Genomic DNA, 20,373 nt, shown 5'->3' with positions numbered 1-20,373 from the left:
ACATGGTGATGATGGTCTTGGATTTCATGGGGAAGACAACAATATAGTTCCTCCGGGAGCCGGTGTGCCACCGATTAACCCCAGGAAAGTGCCAATAGTGGAACCAGTCAATGCTAGTTCACACATTGCTTTGAATGCGGATTTAGGCGGAGACCCCGGAGGAAGTGTACGCAGAAAAGTCCGATCCAGTGGCTAAGGAACACAGGATATAGGAGATGGGAGAGTTAGCCTCCAAGTGATATTCGAGATGCTACAAGCTCAACAGATTGCTATCGCTCAGCTTCAAAGTCAGCATAAAACTCCAAGTGTAGCTGAACCAGAAATCACTCGCCAGACTGAGCCGGTGCCAGAGAGATCGAACGAAAATGGCTCGGAAACTGACCCCACGATTATGAGGATGCTCCAGGAACTCACCAAAAGAATCGAGTCGGGGGAGAAAAAGATTGAGGATAATGACAAAAAGATGGAGACGTATAACTCCCGTGTTGATCAAATACCGGGGGCACCCCCGATCTTGAAAAGTTTGGATGCCAAGAAATTCGTACAAAAGCCATTCCCTCCGAGTGCAGCTCCGAAACTCATTCCCAAGAAGTTCCGTATGGCAGATATACCTAAGTACAATGGGACGAGTGACCCTAATAAACACATCACCTCGTACACATACGGGATTAAAGGAAATGACTTAAACGACGACAAGATCGAGTCGATTTTGTTGAAAACATTCGGAGAAACCTTGTCAAAAGGAGCAATGATTTGGTATCACAACTTGCCACTGAATTCCATCGATTCATTTGCTATGTTGGCAAACGCTTTTGTAAAAGCACACGTCGGGGCCATAAAGGTTGTGACAAGGAAATGAGACGTTTTTAAGATAAGACAGAGGGATGATGAAATGCTTAGGGAGTTCGTATTCCAATTTCAAATGGAGCAAATGGAATTACCATTAGTCTTGGACTATTGGGCCATGCAAGCTTTTACACAGGGCTTGAATGAGCGGAGTTCGATCGCGTCACGACAGTTGAAGTAAAATCTGATTGAATATCCAGCCGTGACTTGGGCAGATGTACATAATCATTACCAATCGAAGATCAAGGTCGAGGATGACCAACTAGAGGCCCCTTCGGGTTCAGTTCATCCAAATAGATTTGTAGTTAAGGCCCCGAGGGATATCGACAGGGAACTAAGATCGAATAGGGAACAGTATCAGCCATATATCGCAGATCGAAAAAACAATGGTTCGAGGTGTAATACTCCTCGGAATGATCAAGGGCAAAATTCTCGAGGACTTATGAGTAAGAGTGGTTTTGATAAACATACCGATCCTCTTAGTTATCGGAGATAATTTCAGTGTCGATGTATCGGGGATCGTATCAGCTATCGGAAGGATCAAAGACACTAGGTGGCCTATACCTATACAAATCGATCCTTCTCAAAGAAATCCAAACTTTATGTGTAAATACCATGGCACGCATTGCCATAGGACCGAAGACTGCAGACAGCTGAGGGAGGAAGTAGCTTGATTGTTCAACGAGGGCCATCTTCGAGAGTTTTTCAGTGATCGAGCTAAGAATCACTTCAGAAACAGAGACGCCAAAAAAAAAGAATGAGCAGGAAGAGCCACAACATATAATTTATATGATCGTTGGCGAGGTTGATGTTCCCTAAGGGCCTATATTCAAACGTACCAAGGTGTCGATTACCAGAGAAAAACGGACTCGGAGTTATGTGCCCAAGTGCATCCTATCGTTCAATGACGAGGAAGCAAAAGGCATTTCTCAACCGCACAATAACGCCCCGATAATTTCTATTTTGTTAAATAAAATTCAAGTTAAACGTGTTCTAGTGGATCCAAGTAGCTCAGCAAACACAATCAGATCAAGGGTCATAGAGCAGCTCGGCCTGCAGAATCAAATTGTACCTCATCTCGAGTCCTAAATAGCTTCAACATGGAAAGTGAAACAATGAAGGGGGAGATAATCTTACCAGTGAATGTGGCGGGGACCATCCAAGATACAAAATTCCATGTCATTAAAGGCGACATGAGATATAATGTACTAATCGGGAGTCCAGGGATCCACAACATGAGGGCAGTACCATCGACCCTTCATCAGATGATGAAATTTCCAATAGTGGATGGTGTGAAAATAGTTTACGGGGAACACCATGCTGCAAAGGAAATATTTGCAGTCGATGAGGTGACACCGATACCATTACCTTTGATCTCAGAAAAATCGAGTGACAAAGATAAGCAGACGGCCAAATAGCAATCACCGTCCCCAGCCTCGACCGAATCGGAGAAACAGGTAATAGAAGAAGAAGAAGAAAAGTATTTCATTACTCCTCAAACTTTCGTTGTTCCCAAAGAGTCAGATGCAACCAAGTTAACGATCGAGGAGCTGGAACAGGTGATACTGATCGAGTACATGCACGAGCGAAAGGTATACCTGGGAACGGGGCTAACCCCCGAACTTAGGAAAAAACTCATTCAATTTCTTATCGATAACATGGATTGTTTTGCTTGGTCCCATTTAGACATGACAGGGATCCCACCTAAAATAACAACTCCCTGGATAAGCCTTGAACCGAGATTTAAACCGGTGAAGCAAAAGAGAAGGCCCCAGACCGAGGTGAAGCATGCATTCATAAAGGATGAGGTAACTAAACTTCTTAAAATAGGATCTATTCGGGAGGTAAAATACCCCGAGTGGTTAGAAAATGTAGTTGTAGTCCTTAAAAAAGGGAACAAACTTAGAATGTGCGTAGATTACAAGGATTTAAACAAGGAATGCCCTAAAGACTCTTTTCCACTGCCTAACATCGATCGCATGATCGATGCCACGGCTGACCACGAGATCCTTACCTTTCTCGATGCCTACTCCAGGTACAATCAGATTCAGATGAACCCGGAGGACCAGGGGAAGACCTCGTTTATCACTAATTTGGGAACTTATTGTTACAATGTAATGCCCTTCGGGATAAAAAATGCAGGAGCTACATACCAACGCCTAGTTAACAAAATGTTCGAGGAATAGATAGGCAAATCAATGGAAGTTCACATTGATAATATGTTAGTTAAGTCCCTGCGCGTAGAGGACCATTTGACTTATTTGCAGGAAATATTCGAAATCTTGAGGAAGTACAACATGAAACTTAACCACGAAAAATGTGCCTTCGGGGACGGCTCAAGCAAATTCCTCGGCTTCATGGTATCAAATCGGGGAATTGAAATCAACCCCAATAAGATTAAGGCAATCAAGGATATCACTATCGTAGATAGTATGAAAGTTGTACAAAGGCTAACTGGACGGATAGCTGCCTTAGACTGATTCATTTCGAAGTCGTCAGATAGAAGCCATAGGTTCTTTTCCTTACTCAAAAAGAAAAATTATTTCGCATGGACCCCAGAATGTCAACAAACATTGGAAGAATTGAAGCGACACTTATCGAGCCCACCTCTGCTCCACACTCTGAAGGCAGATGAGAAGCTATACTTATACTTGGCTGTGTTCGAAATAGCGGTAAGTGGCATACTAGTTCGAGAAGAGAAAGGTCTGCAGTTTCCTGTTTATTACGTAAGTCAAACCTTAAAGGATGCTGAAACTAGGTATACACACTTAGAAAAGTTGTCACTTTCACTAATAAGCACATCTAGAAAATTAAAGCCATATTTCCAGTGTCACCCCATATGTTTGTTAACCATTTATCCTCTCCGAAATGTTTTGCACAAGCCCGAGTTGTCTGGCCGATTGGACAAATGGGCTATCGAACTTGGCGGGTACGATATCGAATATCAACCCCAAACGACCATCAAGTCTCAAATCTTAGCTGACTTCGTGGCCGATTTTACACCAACCCTCATACCCAAAGTGGAGAAAGAACTTCTGCTAAAATCGTACATCATCGGGGGTATGGACCCTCTTCACGGACGGTGCCTCGAATGTGAAAGGGTCCATGCTTGGCATCATTTTGAAGCCACCTACAGGTAACACTATTAGACAATCTATTAAAACTTTTAGGTTGACTAATAATGAGGCCGAGTATGAGGCCATGATTGCAGGTCTCGAGCTAGCTAAAAGCTTGGGGGCCGAAGTCGTTGAAGCCAAGTGCGATTCTCTATTGGTGGTGAACCAAGTAAACAAAAGCTTTGAAGTTCGAGAGGATAGGATGCAAAAATATTTGGACAAGCTACAAGTAACCTTGCACCGCTTCAAGGAGTGGACTCTAGATCATGTGCCTCGAGAACAAAACAGTGAGGTCAGTGCACTAGCTAACTTGGGGTTATCAGTTGAAGAAGATGATATTATCTCGGGGGCTATCGTCCAATTATCGAGATCTGTGGTCGAAAAGGGTCATGCCGAGATAAATTCTACAAGTTTGACTTGGGATTGGAGGAATAAGTATATCGAATATTTGAAAAATGGAAAGCTCCCATCGGATCATAAAGAGTCGAGGGCTCTACGAACCAAGGCTACTAGGTTCACATTGGATGAAGATGGAACATTATATAGGAGGATGTTCGATGGACCATTGGCGGTATGTTTAGGGCCAAGGGACACTGATTGTGTTCTACGAGGAATCCGTGAAGGCACTTATGGGAATCACTCCGGTGCCGAGTCTTTGATTCGTAAAATTATTAGAGCAAGGTATAATTGGGATAACATGGAAAAAGACACTAAGGAATTTGTCAGAAAATGTGATAAATGTCAAAACTTTGCATCGATGATTCATTAGTCTGGTGAGCAATTTCACTCAGTCCTGTCCCAGTGGCCTTTCATGAAATGGGGGATGGACATTGTCGGCCCTTTACTAACAGCCCCAGGTAAAGCTAAATTCATTTTGTTTATGATTGACTACTTTTATAAATGGTTGGAAGCACAGGCCTTCGAGAAGGTTAGAGAAAAAGAAGTTATTGACTTCATCTGGGACCACATCATGTGTCGATTCGGTATACCTGCCGAAATCATATGCGACAACGGCAAGCAATTCATCGGCAACAAGGTAACGGAGTTCCTCGAAGCATACAAAATAAAAAGGATTTTATCAACGCCATATCATCCGAGCGGGAACGGGCAGGTCGAATCGATAAACAAGACTATCATCCAAAACTTGAAGAAAAGGTTGAACGACGCTAAAGGGAAATGGAGAGAAGTTTTGGCCGAGGTTCTTTGGGCATATTGAACGACATCGATGTCCGGAATAGGGGCAACCCCGTTCTTCTTAGCATATGGCTCTGAGGCCTTAATTCTAGTTAGGGAACCCAGTGCCAGATTTTGACATGCATCGGAGGAATCAAATCACAAGTCTATGAATACTAGCCTCGAGCTATTTGATGAAAAACGAGAAGCTGCACTTGTTCGGATGGCCGCGCGGAAGCAAAGGATCGAGAGATATTATAATAGAAGGACCAGCTTCCAACACTTCATAATCGGGGACTTAGTTCTACGAAAAGTCACCCTCAATACTCGAGACCCGAATGAAGGGAAACTAGGCCCGAACTGGGAAGGACCGTACCGAGTCATCGAGGTTATCGGTAAAGGATCTTACAAACTTGGCACGATGGAAGGCGAACAATTGGAATGTATCACTACTCAAACGGTATTACTGCTAAGGTATGACTTTCTCCTTTTCTCCATTTTTATTTAAGACTAACTCGTTGTAGATATTCGATCGAAGACATCGAGAGCACCCTTCTACATGAAGACCTTAGGTTTTAAAGCACGCGTTGCACTCTTTTTCCCTTAGATCGGGTTTTATCCCAAATGGGTTTTTCTGGCAAGGTTTTTAACAAGGCAACAACTATGTTCTACCTAAGGAGAATTCAATAGTATCCAAGGTTTCTTTTCAATTAACCTCAAATACAGGGGGCATCACCCTCAGAGGCTATATTTTTGAGAAAAATACTTGGCACGATGGAAGGCGAACAATTGGAATGTATTACTACTCAAACGATATTACTGCTAAGGTATGACTTTATCCTTTTCTCCATTTTTATTTAAGACTAACTCGTTGTAGATGTTCGATCGAAGACATCGAGAGCACCCTTCTACACGAAGACCTTAGGTTTTAAAGCACACGTTGCACTCTTTTTTCCTTAGATCGGGTTTTATCCCAAATGGGTTTTTCCAGCAAGGTTTTTAACGAGGCAACAACTATGTTCTACCTAAGGAGAATTCAACAGTATCCAATGCTTCTTTTCAATCAACCTCGAATATAGGGGGCATCACCTTCGGAGGCTATATTTTCGAGAAAAATACTTCACGCCAAAAAGGGCCTCGATAGGAAAACTTTGTAATGGGACAAAACCTTGTCCATATAGGATAGTCGAGCCCCGATGGCAAAACATATACGCATGTATAAATTAATCAAAGAGCATTCTTTCTATATCAAACATTTTGTGTATCAAAGAAGTTTACTACTATACGAGCTCCATACTTGTGATTCTGTGAGAAACGGCTCAAGGGCCAAAACACAAATACACCTTGAATACTCGGGGACTGTCATCGATAGTCAGCATATTCGAGTCGTCTAAACTCGAATTCATAAGACCTCAAAGAGGCATCCCTCAACATAGAGGCCAAGGCCATCATACTTGGGGACTAACATTTCGATCAAGTTCAAAATGCTATCGAGAAACAAGTCCAAGAGACACACCCGAAGGCTACGGCCATATTAAAGGCTACGGCCAAAATAACGCGGCTCGGAAATGTCCGAATTCTGCAATAAAAATAGGCCTTCAAATTCTCAAAAAGTCAATAAAATAAAGGCTACCCTCGGCAAAATAATCAAAGGGCTTCGATAAAATCAGCCCTCGAAAAACCTTAAAAGGTATCGAATTATTCAAATACAAACTTGTGCTAAGGCACTAATAACAAAGGGTTCCGATCAACATAGAACCCTCAAAAGACCCAACGGGTAAAAAATGCATGCCAAGGCATAAATAAATTTTTACTAAATTTTCTAAGCTGAAAAGAGGAAATAATAGTCATCTCTTAGAGGCCATAATGGCCCGATCTAAAAGAACCTAAGGGCCAAAACATGTAGAGTTTGAGACTTTGCTCTCACTCAACTCGGACCTAAGAGTCCCATCATTCTGAGCTCGCATCAAATCGACTTAAGCACAGGTCGAGGACTCATCAAAAAACCTTAAAAAGTATTCCATCATAAGTTCAAAGATCGCCCATTGATTACTAAAAAACCTAAAGGTTTGTTCTACTCTAAGTCCGAGTCAGTGCTCACTCGATCATTAAAGTTATAACATCAAAAGTTTTCACAAAACGAAGACGAAGTAGAATTCGAAACAAATGGGAGATGGAGCAGAAAGAAAAGGAATTCCTTATATCCATAAAGGGTATTTACAGTGCCCACAAGGGGCCTTACACAAAAACAAAAAACAAAATCCTAAGAGCCTAATCTACTTTGGGAGCCGCATCCTCGAGAACTGTATCTTTGGGAGCCGCATCTTCGGGAACTTCCTCCTCGGGGATTTCATCCTCATCTCCTCTGCTCTCGGAACCACTAGCAGAATTTTCATCATCAGAAAGTAAAGCGACAGCCTTGTCCGCCAAAGTTTTTACCTTTTCAATATCAGCTGAGAGGTCAAAGCCACGAGCGTGCACTTCCTCGAGAGTTTCTCTCCAGGTTGTCGCCTAGCGTGATCGAGAGAACATGACAATTTGACTTCAGCGGCAATGGAGATTTCCTATTCCCGAATGTTAGTAGCCTCGGTGTCAGCTTGATTAGAGGCCACAAATGCCTCTGCCTCAGATTTGGCCTTCGTGAGCTCGGCAGCCGATTTAGCTTCGAGCTCCTCAATCTTTCGGCTCCGGCCAAGTTTTCCCCCTTTGCATTTTGAAGCTGGCATTCAAGAGAAGCCAACTGGGCCTGAAGCGTGTCTTTCTTCGAGGCAAGGCAATCCATATGTTGTTTCCACCCCAGGGTCTCGGCCTCTTTCATTTTGACCTCTTCTCGAAGCTGTTTCACCAGCTCTCCCTTCTACTAAGCCTGCAAAATTGAAGTGTTAATCACTAAATCAAATGAGCACATAACAAACCCTGAAAGGTTACATTACCTGCTCAATAAGCTCAGTCTGTTCTTGATAAGCCTTCGCCAGTTCAACTCGGAGATCCCTGATCTCCTCCTCTTTCTGTATATAGAGGCGTTTAAGGTTGTCTCTCTCTTTCACAAGCTTCTTGAGATCGGCCTCGCATCGGGCAAGCTTGACTTGAGATTTGGAAAATGCTTGTCGATGAAGCGTCACGGCCTTCTCACAAAGAAAAGGAGTTAGACTTAGAAAAAACGAGAGTAAAAATCGAGCATAATTATGGAGGAAGGGACTTACTTGTTCGATAAGCCGCTGAGCCTCATCAAAGATAAACGAAGCGTCAGGGTCAGGACCATCTTCGACCGCCATAAAACATTTCCGAAAAATATCATTCCCTTCGTGGGTCATCCCCATGTCAGGAGTCTTCATGGCCTGGGCATCTCGAAACTGCCCTTCAGAAAACACATGACCAGGCGGGGATTCATCTATGTTAATTATCCCAAGTGCTTCACTTGGGACATTCTCTTCTCTTCGAAGGGCCTCAGAATTAGGCTCTTCGGGCTTGCCCATCAGATGTCCTCCAAGGCGGGGAGTAGTTTTACCACCTAATGGCTCGGGGAATCTGCTCGAGCTCCCCTCCGAGATTTCCTTGGTCCGAGATTGAACCGCATCAGCCACCGCCAGTTCGGCGGTCTTCGAAGCTTCAGTGCTCCCCCTCTTCCGAGCTACCAACAAAAAGTCATCATATTCTTCCTCGTCATCCCGAAGATGTTGGATCGCTTCTACAGATAGGGCTACAGGATCGGCCCTAGGCTTTCGAGCCTTATTTTTCTTGGGCTTCGGGGAACTTGCTGGCGAAGCCCTTTTCCTTTTATTCTCCTTGGTTGGCTTCAGGATTTCCTCTTCACTGGGCGGGATCTGCCTCATAGCAACAGTATCCCTGAGGCCTGCGTAAGGAGAAAGTAAGTATTTTACAGAAAAACGTCGACATATGAACAAGGGAACTCACCATGGTTTTTAGCTTCCCACTGACCCTTAGCCAACTCATGCCAATAGTGTTCTGCGTGTGAAGAGCTGGAGGCCAGTTGTCGGACCCAACCTGTGAGGTTCGGAATCGCACCAGGAAACAAAGGGGAAGTTGCACCATCGAAAAAGAATCAGATTGAGGAAGAATAGGGGAAGTGGAGTAGTAAGTATCATCAATAGGGTTGTACTTACGTTTCATATTCCATTCCTCGGGGAATGGTATCCTTTCGGCAGGAATTAAGTCGGAGGTCTTGATTCGGACAAATCGGCCCATCCATCCTCGGTCTTTGTCCTCATTGATACTGGAGAATAGCGCCTTCAAGGACCGACACTGGAGCTTTATTAAACCACCTCGATAGAGGCGAGGGCTGTATAGCCTAATTAGATGGTCAAGTGTAGAAGGCAACCCCTTGACCTTACCCGAGAAGAACCTGAGCAATTTGACAATACGCTAGAAAGAAGGGTAGATCTGGCCAAGGGTCACCCGATACTGGTGACAAAAATCGAGAATAACTGGATCTACATGACCCAATACCGGATCTACGAGACCCTGTGTGAAAGGATAAGTATACACACTTATGTATCCTTCCACATGGGTAATGATATCCTCCTCTAGGGAAGGAATCACCACTTCCTTGTTCTCCCAACTGCAGTCCTCTTTCACCTGTTTGAGATCGGCTTCAGATATCGAGCAAATGTATCAGGACATAGGCTCGCATAGTCCTGGAACTGATAGAGGTTTATCGATTTAAAATCGGAGGATAGCTCGCATGGCCAACGAATGCATTCCTCGATGATGAGGACGCTTTTTCTTTCTGAGGAACGATTTTAGATGTTTTAGCCATTGTTGTTGAGAAATTCAAAAGAAGAGAAGGAGTTGATGCTGTAGCAAGAACAACTTGAAGAAAGGGTGAACTCAGAGAAGATGAAGAAGCTAGTGGGGTTTTGAGAAATATTTGAGAAGTAAAGATTGTAAAGTTGTGACATTGATCTATTTTATAGTGGCTGCTTTAACGGTTTGGGGAAGCCAATGGCCGACCATCAGCCGCCTTCAATTAATGGCTTTAGGAACTATGCAAACGCGACCTTTCAATCACTTCAGTCGCTGACATCACGAGATTAACGTCATGATCGAGGCATCGAGGGAGCAAAGATCAAATCATTTTTTATCATTTTGCTTTAAGAAATGCGGGGACTATCTGTATACGGTCGAAATCAGGTATGCCCGATTTCATTTGTTCGAAGAGTCACTTCAAGCCCGAGTTCAGAATAGACCCAGTTCGAGCCCGATGCCGGAGTACACAACTCGAAGATCGAGGTACCCGATGAGCACCGAGGCCGAGTGTGACCAACTCCGAGATGATGTCGTTAAGGGTTTGTAACAGAAGAACAAGATTCCTGCAACGTCCCTAAGATCATGGCATAAATTCCGGAATATATTTGTACGAGTTTGTACGGATTTGTACTGGGTAGTTGGACAACTGTCCTAATAAGATTCCTTACTAAAAATGGAAGTGTACCTTATTTAGGGTTTCCATTACTATATAAGGGAGACTCCAATCATTTGTAACCATCATCAATCATTGGCAAAAAAATATACACTCTTGTTTTTTTGCTCATTACTCATCAGAATTATCTCTTAACTTTATTGTCCTTACTTTATTGTTCTTATTGACCTACCCCGAGGTCATCATAACTCGAGATCAAGACTTGCTTAATCACTGGTTTGATTCAACTTACTTTTTTCATTTATACGTTTGGTTTCTTGATTATTAATTAATATTGAATTAAACGCTTATCTTAAGACCACAGACAAGTTTTAACTTTACTTGTATTTCGAGGTAAACAAAGGGCAACTCTAGAATATAAACAATCTAGGAATGAATGGCATTAATTCGTCAGTTCCGTCTTTCGTGGGGTGTCTTTTTATGTCTTTGGGGGAGCTTAGGGATATGTGAAGAGTAAGTAAGAATGAGAGAATACCTCTATATCTAAGAGGTGTAAATGAATTACAATTATTAGAATGTAACATTAGTTTCATCTTTCCAGTAACTATATTTCAAAAGAAAGCGAACGATAACGTGAATATTGGTCGATATTGATAATGAGAGGAGCATTTCGTAGAGTAACTATTCAACAGTAGACCTATTGGTACTGTATTTCATATTATACCAAACTAAAAAGACGTATAGATACGGACTGAGGGAGACATCTTCAGTTTTTTATTTTTATGCAGCCCTTGAGGGGAGTAGCTTATTGCTATCTCAAATACTCATCCGATTAATTGTTTTTGTGCAATTCCAAGTGAAGATCGACAGAAAACATGAAAGTTTTTGATCAATATTGTCTCTTATCTTTAAGGGTAGGTCTATTTTGGTCCTTCAAATATAACCCTGAGCATATTTAGCCCCTTAAGTATGCTAAAGTGAAGCACCTTTAGTCTCACTGACACAATGTGTTAAAAAATTAACGGTGTTAGCTAACTCTGATTGATGAAGCAAATCTTCTGCTCTGAAGCAAAGCGTTTCCTCTCCTTTTATTGGATAACACAAATTATCACTTGAATTCCTCATTTTTATATAATGTCTTCTAAAATTTTGACCATGAAAATATTTCCTTTTGTGCCAGTTTTCAATGAGAAAATGACATTGTATAGTGCCTGTAAAGTAATAACCGAAAAAAGATATAAAATTTGTATATTTTTTTGTGTATATATATATATACATTTAAATTTTTCCAAAAAGAAAAATTAAAATTTGAAAAAAAAATAGAGCTGTCACGATCACTTCTAGGCATATTATTGAAGCAAACGAATAATCAGGTTGTATTTTCATTTTAGCCCGTGCCAGAAACTATTTATATCTAGTAACCGAAAAAGTATAAAAAATTTGTATAATTTTTGTATATTAACATACAAAATGTATATATATATATATATACAAAAAAGAATACGCAAATTTTATATATTTTTTCGGCTACTATTTTTACAGCGGCTATACAACCTCATTTTCTCATTGAAAACTGGCATCGAAAGGGATATTTTCAAGGTCAAAATTTTAGAAGACATTATCTAAAAATGAGGAATTAAAGTGATAATTTGCGTTATCCAATAAATGAGAGGAAACGTTCTGCTTCAGAGCAAAGATTTGCTTCATGAATCTGAGTTAGGTAACACCATTAGTTTTTGAACACATTGCGTCAGTGAGACTAAAGTTGCTCACTTTAGCATACTTAAGGGACTAAATATGCTCAGGGTTATATTTGAGGGACCAAAATAAACCTAATCTCAAAAATAAGGGACTATATTTGCCAAAAACTCGAAAACATGACTCTTTGTTTTAAAATTCGATTCCAGGAGACTGCATAAATTAAACATCACATTTCAGTGAATGGAGAAAACTTAAGCTCGATTTCCATCAGATTATATAAAATATTTATAATGTTTTATTTTTCATTTAGTTTGTACCCACAAAATTAAAAACTATCTCCCAACTAATGGCGAATATTAAATGACAAACCAACAAAAAGACTCATCCATTTGACCTTACCAAAACTAATAAGTTCACATTTATATAGGTGGGAAATTCTTGAAGGGAAGGATATCGGGGGTCTATTTGGAAATAGCCTCTCTATTCCAGGATAGGGGTAAGGTCTGCGTACACACTATTCTCCCCAGACCCTATTAAGTGAGATTATACTGGGTTGTTGTTGTTGTTCTTTTTGTCTTCGTTTTCTCCTCAAAGCTGAGAAAGTGATACGGCCATGGATTCTCTGGGCCTGTATAATGCCTCCAATGGATCGCGCTTCTTCAACATCAGCCCAAAACTTTCATCTAAGCCCACTAATGCAGGCCCAACGCTTTGCCACTCAAAACACTGAATAAATAAGCCCAAAACAAGCCCAATCAATCTCATAGCAAGACCAGAACCAGGACAAGCCCTTCTCCCCATACCAAATGGTATAAACTTACACCCTTCAATTCCCCCTTCCATTCCTTCAAATCTCTCTGGCTTAAACTTGTTTGGTTCTTCCCAAAGTTTAGGATCCCTTTGAATTTCCCAAACATTCACAAATAGTATTGTGCCTTTAGGAATACCATATCCTTCAATTATACAATCTTGTGATGAAAAATGAGGCACTAAAAGTGGTCCAGCAGGAAATAACCTCAATGTCTCATTGATTATACAACGTAAATAGGGTAGTTTAAGGATGTCCGATTCCTCTAACAAACGCCCCTCTCCAACGAGGTTGTTTATTTCGAGCTTTGCCTTTTTCATTACCTCTGGATGATTTAATAACAATGTCATTGTCCACTCCATTGTTACAGCTGAAGTATGTGTTCCAGCCGTGAACATTACCTTTAAAACAACATTTGGAAACATCATACAAAATGTTGAACTAACGAAAGAGAACATCAAACATTTTAAATGCCAATTGTCATTTTTATCAGCTTTTATTTTTTACCTATACTTACCTTATAAATAATATGATTATTTAAATACTTTTACCGCCAATTTACATAACTGACACTTTAACAATTAAACCGAACATCAAATCATAAAGTATGTATTTCAGCAGTGAAAATTACCTTTAAAAATGAAACTAGGAAATATCATGCAAAATGTTGAAATAATGGATACACACATAAAAAACTTAGACGACCAATGTAGTTTGACCGGTTGTAGCATCTTATTTGACCTTTCTGCACTAATATGAAATTAAAATCTCACTTACTACTAAAAAATAAGAGTTTAGCTTTTATGCATTAATAATATATTTATACTATCAAGTAACTTAAGTGATAAATGCAAGTACCATAAGGTACTAGGACTATAAAGCAAATTACTTGTTATAACATGTTAAAATATACCGACAATATATAAAAAAAATTACTCTATTAACCTTTGAAGGTTAAACCCTCAATATATGGTTACTTGTAGCTGGCTCTTAATTAACTTACTGATATACAAACTATTCATATCAAAACCGAAAGATTAAGGGTGTGTTTGGTACAAAAGAAAATATTTTCCATGAAAAATGTTTTCCTAAAAAATATTTTCATGAAAAATGAATGATTTTATCACTTATTTTCTTTAAGGGTGTGCTTTGGTATGAAGGAAAACATTTTGCATGAAATAATGAATATACGTACCATTATGACACCCTTAATAATGTCATCAGTGTAACATTCAGGCTGGGCTTTTTGTAAACCTAACAAAGCGTCTATAATCGTCTTTCTCTGCTCAGCCAAAGATGAATCAGCTCTGCTATTTCGACATTCATCAATTAGACCCTGAAGAAATATATCTCTTGTTTTCTTGATCTCTACCAAATTCTTCTCCAACCCCTGAAATCCAACCCACTGAAGTACAGGAAAATAATCACAAATAGTCATAATCATAGTTGGACCAAACATGTCATGAGTTGACTCGGTCCAACGTTTACCTGCAACCATCTTAGTTAACACATCGTACACTAATTTCTCAAACAAAAAATTCAAGTTCACTTTCTTGGCAATTCCTCCTTTGTAATCCAGGACTAGTTTTGTAACCACGTAACGGACTTCTTCTGTACGGACGGCGGAGGAATAGTTAAGGCTGACGGTGGAGAAGATTTGACTACTAGCAATGCGGCGGAGATTACGCCAATGGTCACCGTAAGGAGAAAATCCAATGGTGGTTTGGTTATAGCCAAGATGTTTAGTAACGAGAGATTTTGGTCGATTTGCAAAAATAATGTCATTTTTTGTGAAACATTGCTCGGTAATTGAAGGAGAGGATATGACAATAATTGGACAAGTCCCAAAATGGAGGAAAATAATGGGACCATATTTGCAAGAAAGTGATTTAAAAGTTTGGTGAAGAGGGGATTTGAGGAGATGGAGATGTCCAATAATTGGTAGAGATGGTGGACTTGGAGGAAGTTTTTTATTTCTTGCATTTTGCAGTTTTAGAATGAAAAAGATGGAGAAAAAAAAGGCAATAGTGCAAAATGGGAAGCCTATTTCCATATTCATGGATTTTTCAGCTAAGAAGTAATAATGGTGACTTTCATTATTTTTGTCCGTACCGCCTGATAAGGTTGCATGGGGTGATGACACCAAACTGTGCTTGTGTTTTCTAGCATTAATTTCTGTAGATTAGAGTTTGGGGTTGTCTTTTATAATAAGGTCAGTAAAATTGAAGTAAGCCGTGACGTCAAACGCACACTCTTACTTTACACGTTAAATGCACGCTTACATTTTGCGTTAAACAATATTAGCTTTCAAGTAACGTATTTCTTTGAAAAGCAATTAAGAGTGCAACACCTTTTCTGATTTATGAACGACCAAGTTATTTCTCTTTGCAAATAAACAAGTTATTTCTCTTTGTTCTCTAATTTAAGAGTGAGCGAGATTTAAGAAGAGATTATATTTGCAAAACTAAGTAAAACAGTATAGTAAGACCTCTCTATAACAGTCATTTTCTATAACAACGCTTTGATATAACGATCAAGTTTTCTTTGGAACCGTTCTTCATGTTATACTATAATATATGTTCTCTACAACAATATTTTACTATAGCAACAAAACATATCGGAACTAGAATACTATAGAAAAACTTGACCGTATATGAAAAAAAATTCAGAAGTGGAAAGAGGACGTACGGAGGAATCTACACGGCTCTTTAATTAAGCAGCTGGAAAAAAGTCTTACTTTGAACTAATTTAATCAATTAGCTGACTTTTAGATATCTAAGGTATGCTAATTAACGTTATCTACACACATGATGATATTAATAGTTTTAAGTTTCTGCTCTTACAATATATTGTGCTGACTAGCAAGGAGATTTTATTCGTTTTCACCGTATGAAGCTCCAAATTTTAAGGGTTGCCATTTGCTCAAATCCCGGCTGATCCACATGCAACAATATCAAATAAAATCCAGGCACAGATTAAGTTCACATTCACCAAATAATAGCTTAAGCTTTATTTAATATCTCTTGTTCTACATAGTCAACTTTATTTAGTCACATGACCTTAGAGCACAAAGGTAAATTTTTACACTATACATACATACAACAACAGTACAAACCCAGTGAGATCCCCTACTTTAGGAAGATAGAGAGACCTCGGCTCAAGAAAGGAAACCACGCCAATTTTGTCGTGGAATACAAACAGCCTCCAAGGGTTTATCTTTGTTCAAAGTGATTCTAGAATTATAGCACGCGTCCAACTTTTCTTCTTCCACACTTTTCCAATCGAACGACTGAATCAGGGAACCCAATACCAGTGAAACAGTGCGCAAGCCCATAGCAGCTCCAGGGCATGCTCTTCTCCCCATTCCAAATGGTACTAATTTATAGTTGAATCCTTCTTTTTCTCCTTCCATGGCCTCAAATCGCTCTGGTTTGAACTTTTCAGGTTCGTCCCATAACTTGGGATCCCTATGGATAGCCCAAGCGTTAACCATTAGGATCGTATGTTTTGGTACTTCATATCCCCCAACAGTACAATCTTCTAATGAGTAGTGAGGCAACAAAAGTGGTACTGGAGGGTACAATCTTAGCGTCTCGTTTATAACACAATGTAAATAAGGAAGCTTGGGAATGTCTGATTCATTTAGCAAGCCATCGTTCCCCACTTTGCTATCAATCTCAGCTCTCAGTTTTGTAAATGCCTTAGGATGAGCTAAAAGAAGTCGCATCGCCCATTGAATGGTCATTGATGTTGTCTCTGTTCCAGCAATAAATAAAACCTGCAACACCAAATCATGTTTGTGTTTAAACAAAGCACAAGTCTAATCAAGTTATCTGTGAGTTTAGAGGCCAGCATTCTTGTGATCAGTACTAGATGTATACACTAAGTTTAATTTCCTAAATTACGATAAGGAGTTAACTTTTAGCAAAAATAAAAGGCAAATTTTAATAACATCTTGAAGAGGAAATATCCAAACTAAGGAAATATTTAACATACTTCCTTATATTAGAACTATCCATGATCCAAACTAATTACTCCTAGGAAATTTTGACCAGCTTTTGGCCATAGTCGAGGGATCATACCAGTAAAACACTTTTAATTAGATCATCTGTGTAAAATTCAGGTTCAGATTCTTGTAGTGACAAGAGAGTTTCGACCAGCGTGGTCTTCTTAGCATTGATACTATCAGTACTGGATTCTGAAATACCAGCTATTTTTTTCTGTCGAAATTCGTCCAGTAAGTTGTTCAAGAATTCATTTCTCTTTTGGTGCGCTAAGACCATCCTTTTCTCTAGCCCTTTGTACCCAAACCATTTCAAAACTGGCATGAAATCACACACGTTCAAAACTACCAAGGTCGCGAAGAAAAATCCTCTTATCTCTTCAATGATTTGTTTCCCCTTCTCTGTTTCCATGTCTTCTTCACTTACGCAACGTTTTCCAGTGCCAGTTCTCATCATAACATTGACCGCAAAAGTAAAAACCCAATGACTCAAGTTAACTCTTGCACCACTACTGCCATTATTAGTGCTGGCTTTAAACAAAGAGCGAATAAGAATTCCAATTTCTTCATTCCGCAGTGCAGAAGACTTCTGCAAGCTATTGGAAGAGAAGATCTCAATAACAGTTAGACGGCGGAGAGCTCTCCAAAGATAGCCGTAAGGAGCCCAGACAACAGCCTTATAGTTGAAGGAAAACTGATCTCCAGCCATGCTCTGAGGACGATTTGCAAATATGATATCGTTTTTGGTGAAGCATTCTTCCATCGCAGATGGAGAAGACACAACAAGCAAATTTCTACAGCCGAATCGGAGATACAAAACAGGGCCATATTTTGTAGATAGGGAAGTTAGTGTCTCGTGTAGGGAATTCTTAATAAGGTAAAGATGACCAATTATCGGAAGAGACAGAGGACTAGGTGGTAAACGTTTTCCGGAAGGAAGCAAGTATTTGAATAAAATGACAAAGAAAAATAGCAAGATAGCTAAGTAGTAGTAGTAGTAGCTAGAGTTCAGATTCTCCATAGGCGAAAACTTGAAACAATAGAGAATTATAGAACTTAGAACTCAGGGTAGGTGTAGTTTATAAAACAGATGTCCCTTCTATATATCATTGACAGTGGCCTAAAGTTAGTCATTAGCAGAGCGATCAGTGGCCAATATATGAAGACAAACATTTCGTAAGAGCTGACGAATTTAAGTAATTGACAAAATCTAATGATCCAGACATCAATCCCTTTCACTTCTTATCCTGACCACAAAACTTTTCCGTGGTCTCTTTGTTCATTTCATTTCCTGCAACAATTATAGCAACAGCACTTGCAAATATATCAACAACACCAATAATAGCAATAAAAAACAATGAGAAAATCATTATCTCTTAAGACTAGGGGCGAAGCTACATTATCCGAATGGTGGTCAATTGACCACCTTCATCAAAAAAATTACACTACGTATATAGATAAAATATTAGATACTTAAGGTGTATAACATATACTGAACACCCTTTGTCGAAGAATTTCTTCACTTCTTTCAAGTTCGAACACTCTTGTGAAAATTTCTGGTTTCGCCCTTGTTTGAGACAAGAACATAATAATGACTTCAAATTAAAATAAAGCGATTGTGAAATATATAATTGTGATAAATAATTTTGGGTACTGCACACTATAAAAAAAAATGAATATTACATATTCATGTGGATTATATATAATGTATAGCAATTAACCTCTTGAACTAAGTAGTTGATGTTAGCTAACCGCGGCTGGTCAACGACCCGTTAGCTTCCTCTACATCTCTTTGTTAACTTAATAATGATGTTATATATAGTCTTTGATTTATGTAGTCAATGTTAGCTACCGCGGCTGGTTACTTTAATTACTAGGAGTATAAGTTTTAGTTTGACTAGTGTTAGTTTAATTATATAAAACAAATGATTGTGTTATGTTAGTGTGATATTGTGATGTTATACTGCTATTTTTTTTTGTTGGTAACGGCGTGATTTATTAGAGCAGGAAATTAAAGAGTGTTATTACAATATGGAACAGATCTTAACGATGCAGTTCCTAACAAGTCTTTGTGATAAGTAAAGAAAGCAAATAAAGGCACTGTGGCCCAAAATAGGTCTTCACATTCAACATTTCCTTCTGGTATCCGTGTACTTGCATAGTTTGCTAAAACATGAGCAACTGAGTTGGCTTCACAGTATATGTCCCTGACTGGCGGCTGGTCCATGGCCGCCATAAGGAACATTCAATCATGTAGTAAATTTGTGTGAGCATCATTAATTATATAAAGTTTTATAATTATGGACAGTTCCTGAAAGTCAGTTTCCACTATCAGTGGAACTAAGTTCTTAGTAAAGGCCAGCTCCAATCCCTTGAGTAAGGCTGTAATTTCAGCTTGGAGTGGTGTAGTTGCCACAATGCGGCTGGAAAACCCTGTTATCTAGCTTACATGGGAATCCCTAATGATTTCTCCTACTCTTCCATAATTGGAGTTTTTTCTGTGTGCACCATCTATATTGAGTTTATAGATATTTGGTGGTGGTAGTTCCCACCGTACTTGAATTCTTGTGGCTCGGTGTTGGGCTGCTTTTTGGTTAGTAGGGCAGTTGTATTTAATTGCTTGGGCAATTGGTGTGTTGCTAATGATTGTTGCGGAGGATTTTTTGAATAAATTATTGCTGGGATGTAACCAAATATGCCATAGGGTAATAAGGGTGATAATGGACAATGGAACTTGAATATGATTTGGCAGAGTTGTTGAGCCATTGGATGTTTATTGTTCTTTAACCCTCGTACTGAAATCTGGTGGTTCAAAGTCTATATAAAAAGTGTTCCAGATGGTGTTGTCTCGTGGGCAATGGAGGAAGATGTGCTTAGTATCTTCCACAACATTATAGTGAGAAAAAAGGGGGGATGGAATCATTTTCATGTGTTATAACATGGATGTTGTGAGTAGGCACTTTATGATTAGGAGCCACAGGAAGTGTTTGAGTTTATTATGTCAGTTAGTTTTTCATATCCAATAGTGTTTGAAATCCCTTAGTGTTTGTGTAGATAGGTATTGCCTGATTAAAGAGTAAGTTGACTTGGTCGTGAAGGAGCCATCAGTAGTGGGTTGCCAGAAGAAGTTATATGTGGCAGCTTCAGAGAAGGGTAGATAGGTATTGTGGATTAGTGATTGAATGTCTATAGGAAGTTCAAAGGATAGTTGGCTTAGGTTCCAAGAGTTTGAGTGTAGTATGTGTGAGAGCTTTTTTTTTTAAAATTTGCATTTGTTAGTGGACTTTGGATGAGAGCCCTTAGAGGTAACTGGGCGATGGCCCAGTTGTCTTTCCAAAGATTAATA

General features: G+C 39.6%; 2 protein-coding genes across 2 annotated transcripts; one reads left to right on the top strand and one right to left on the bottom strand.

The window, feature by feature from the left end:
- Window positions 1-3,951: 3,951 nt before the first annotated feature.
- Window positions 3,952-4,731, top strand: LOC138890371 (uncharacterized). The gene has a single exon (XM_070173753.1). The coding sequence runs from the start codon at window positions 3,952-3,954 to the stop codon at window positions 4,729-4,731; it is 780 nt and encodes a 259-aa protein (XP_070029854.1).
- A 7,722-nt stretch (window positions 4,732-12,453) lies between these two features.
- Window positions 12,454-18,166, bottom strand: LOC104212537 (uncharacterized). The gene is made up of 5 exons (XM_009761832.2): window positions 17,107-18,166; window positions 16,183-16,802; window positions 15,911-15,957; window positions 14,220-15,199; window positions 12,454-13,425 (listed from the first exon to the last, which is right to left on the bottom strand). The coding sequence occupies exons 1-5, from the start codon at window positions 18,046-18,048 to the stop codon at window positions 12,805-12,807; spliced, it is 3,210 nt and encodes a 1,069-aa protein (XP_009760134.2). The 5' UTR covers window positions 18,049-18,166; the 3' UTR covers window positions 12,454-12,804.
- Window positions 18,167-20,373: the final 2,207 nt, after the last annotated feature.

Source organism: Nicotiana sylvestris, chromosome 4, assembly GCF_000393655.2.
Source record: "Nicotiana sylvestris chromosome 4, ASM39365v2, whole genome shotgun sequence".
Classification (NCBI taxonomy): domain Eukaryota; kingdom Viridiplantae; phylum Streptophyta; class Magnoliopsida; order Solanales; family Solanaceae; genus Nicotiana; species Nicotiana sylvestris.
Note: the sequence above shows the minus strand (reverse complement) of the source record. Positions and strands in the feature narration are given on the sequence as shown.

Excerpts from the sequence above, each read along its gene's own strand:
- LOC138890371 (XM_070173753.1), top strand. The coding sequence starts at position 3,952 with ATGCTTGGCATCATTTTGAAGCCACCTACAGGTAACACTATTAGACAA.
- LOC104212537 (XM_009761832.2), bottom strand. The coding sequence starts at position 18,048 with ATGGAGAATCTGAACTCTAGCTACTACTACTACTACTTAGCTATCTTG. Across the intron at positions 15,958-16,182 it reads TGGCGTGGTTTCCTTTCTTG|CCGGGATTTGAGCAAATGGC; the intron begins AGCCGAGGTCTC and ends CATGTGGATCAG. Across the intron at positions 13,426-14,219 it reads TTATTAAGGGTGTCATAATG|GTAATGTTCACGGCTGGAAC; the intron begins GTACGTATATTC and ends GTTGTTTTAAAG.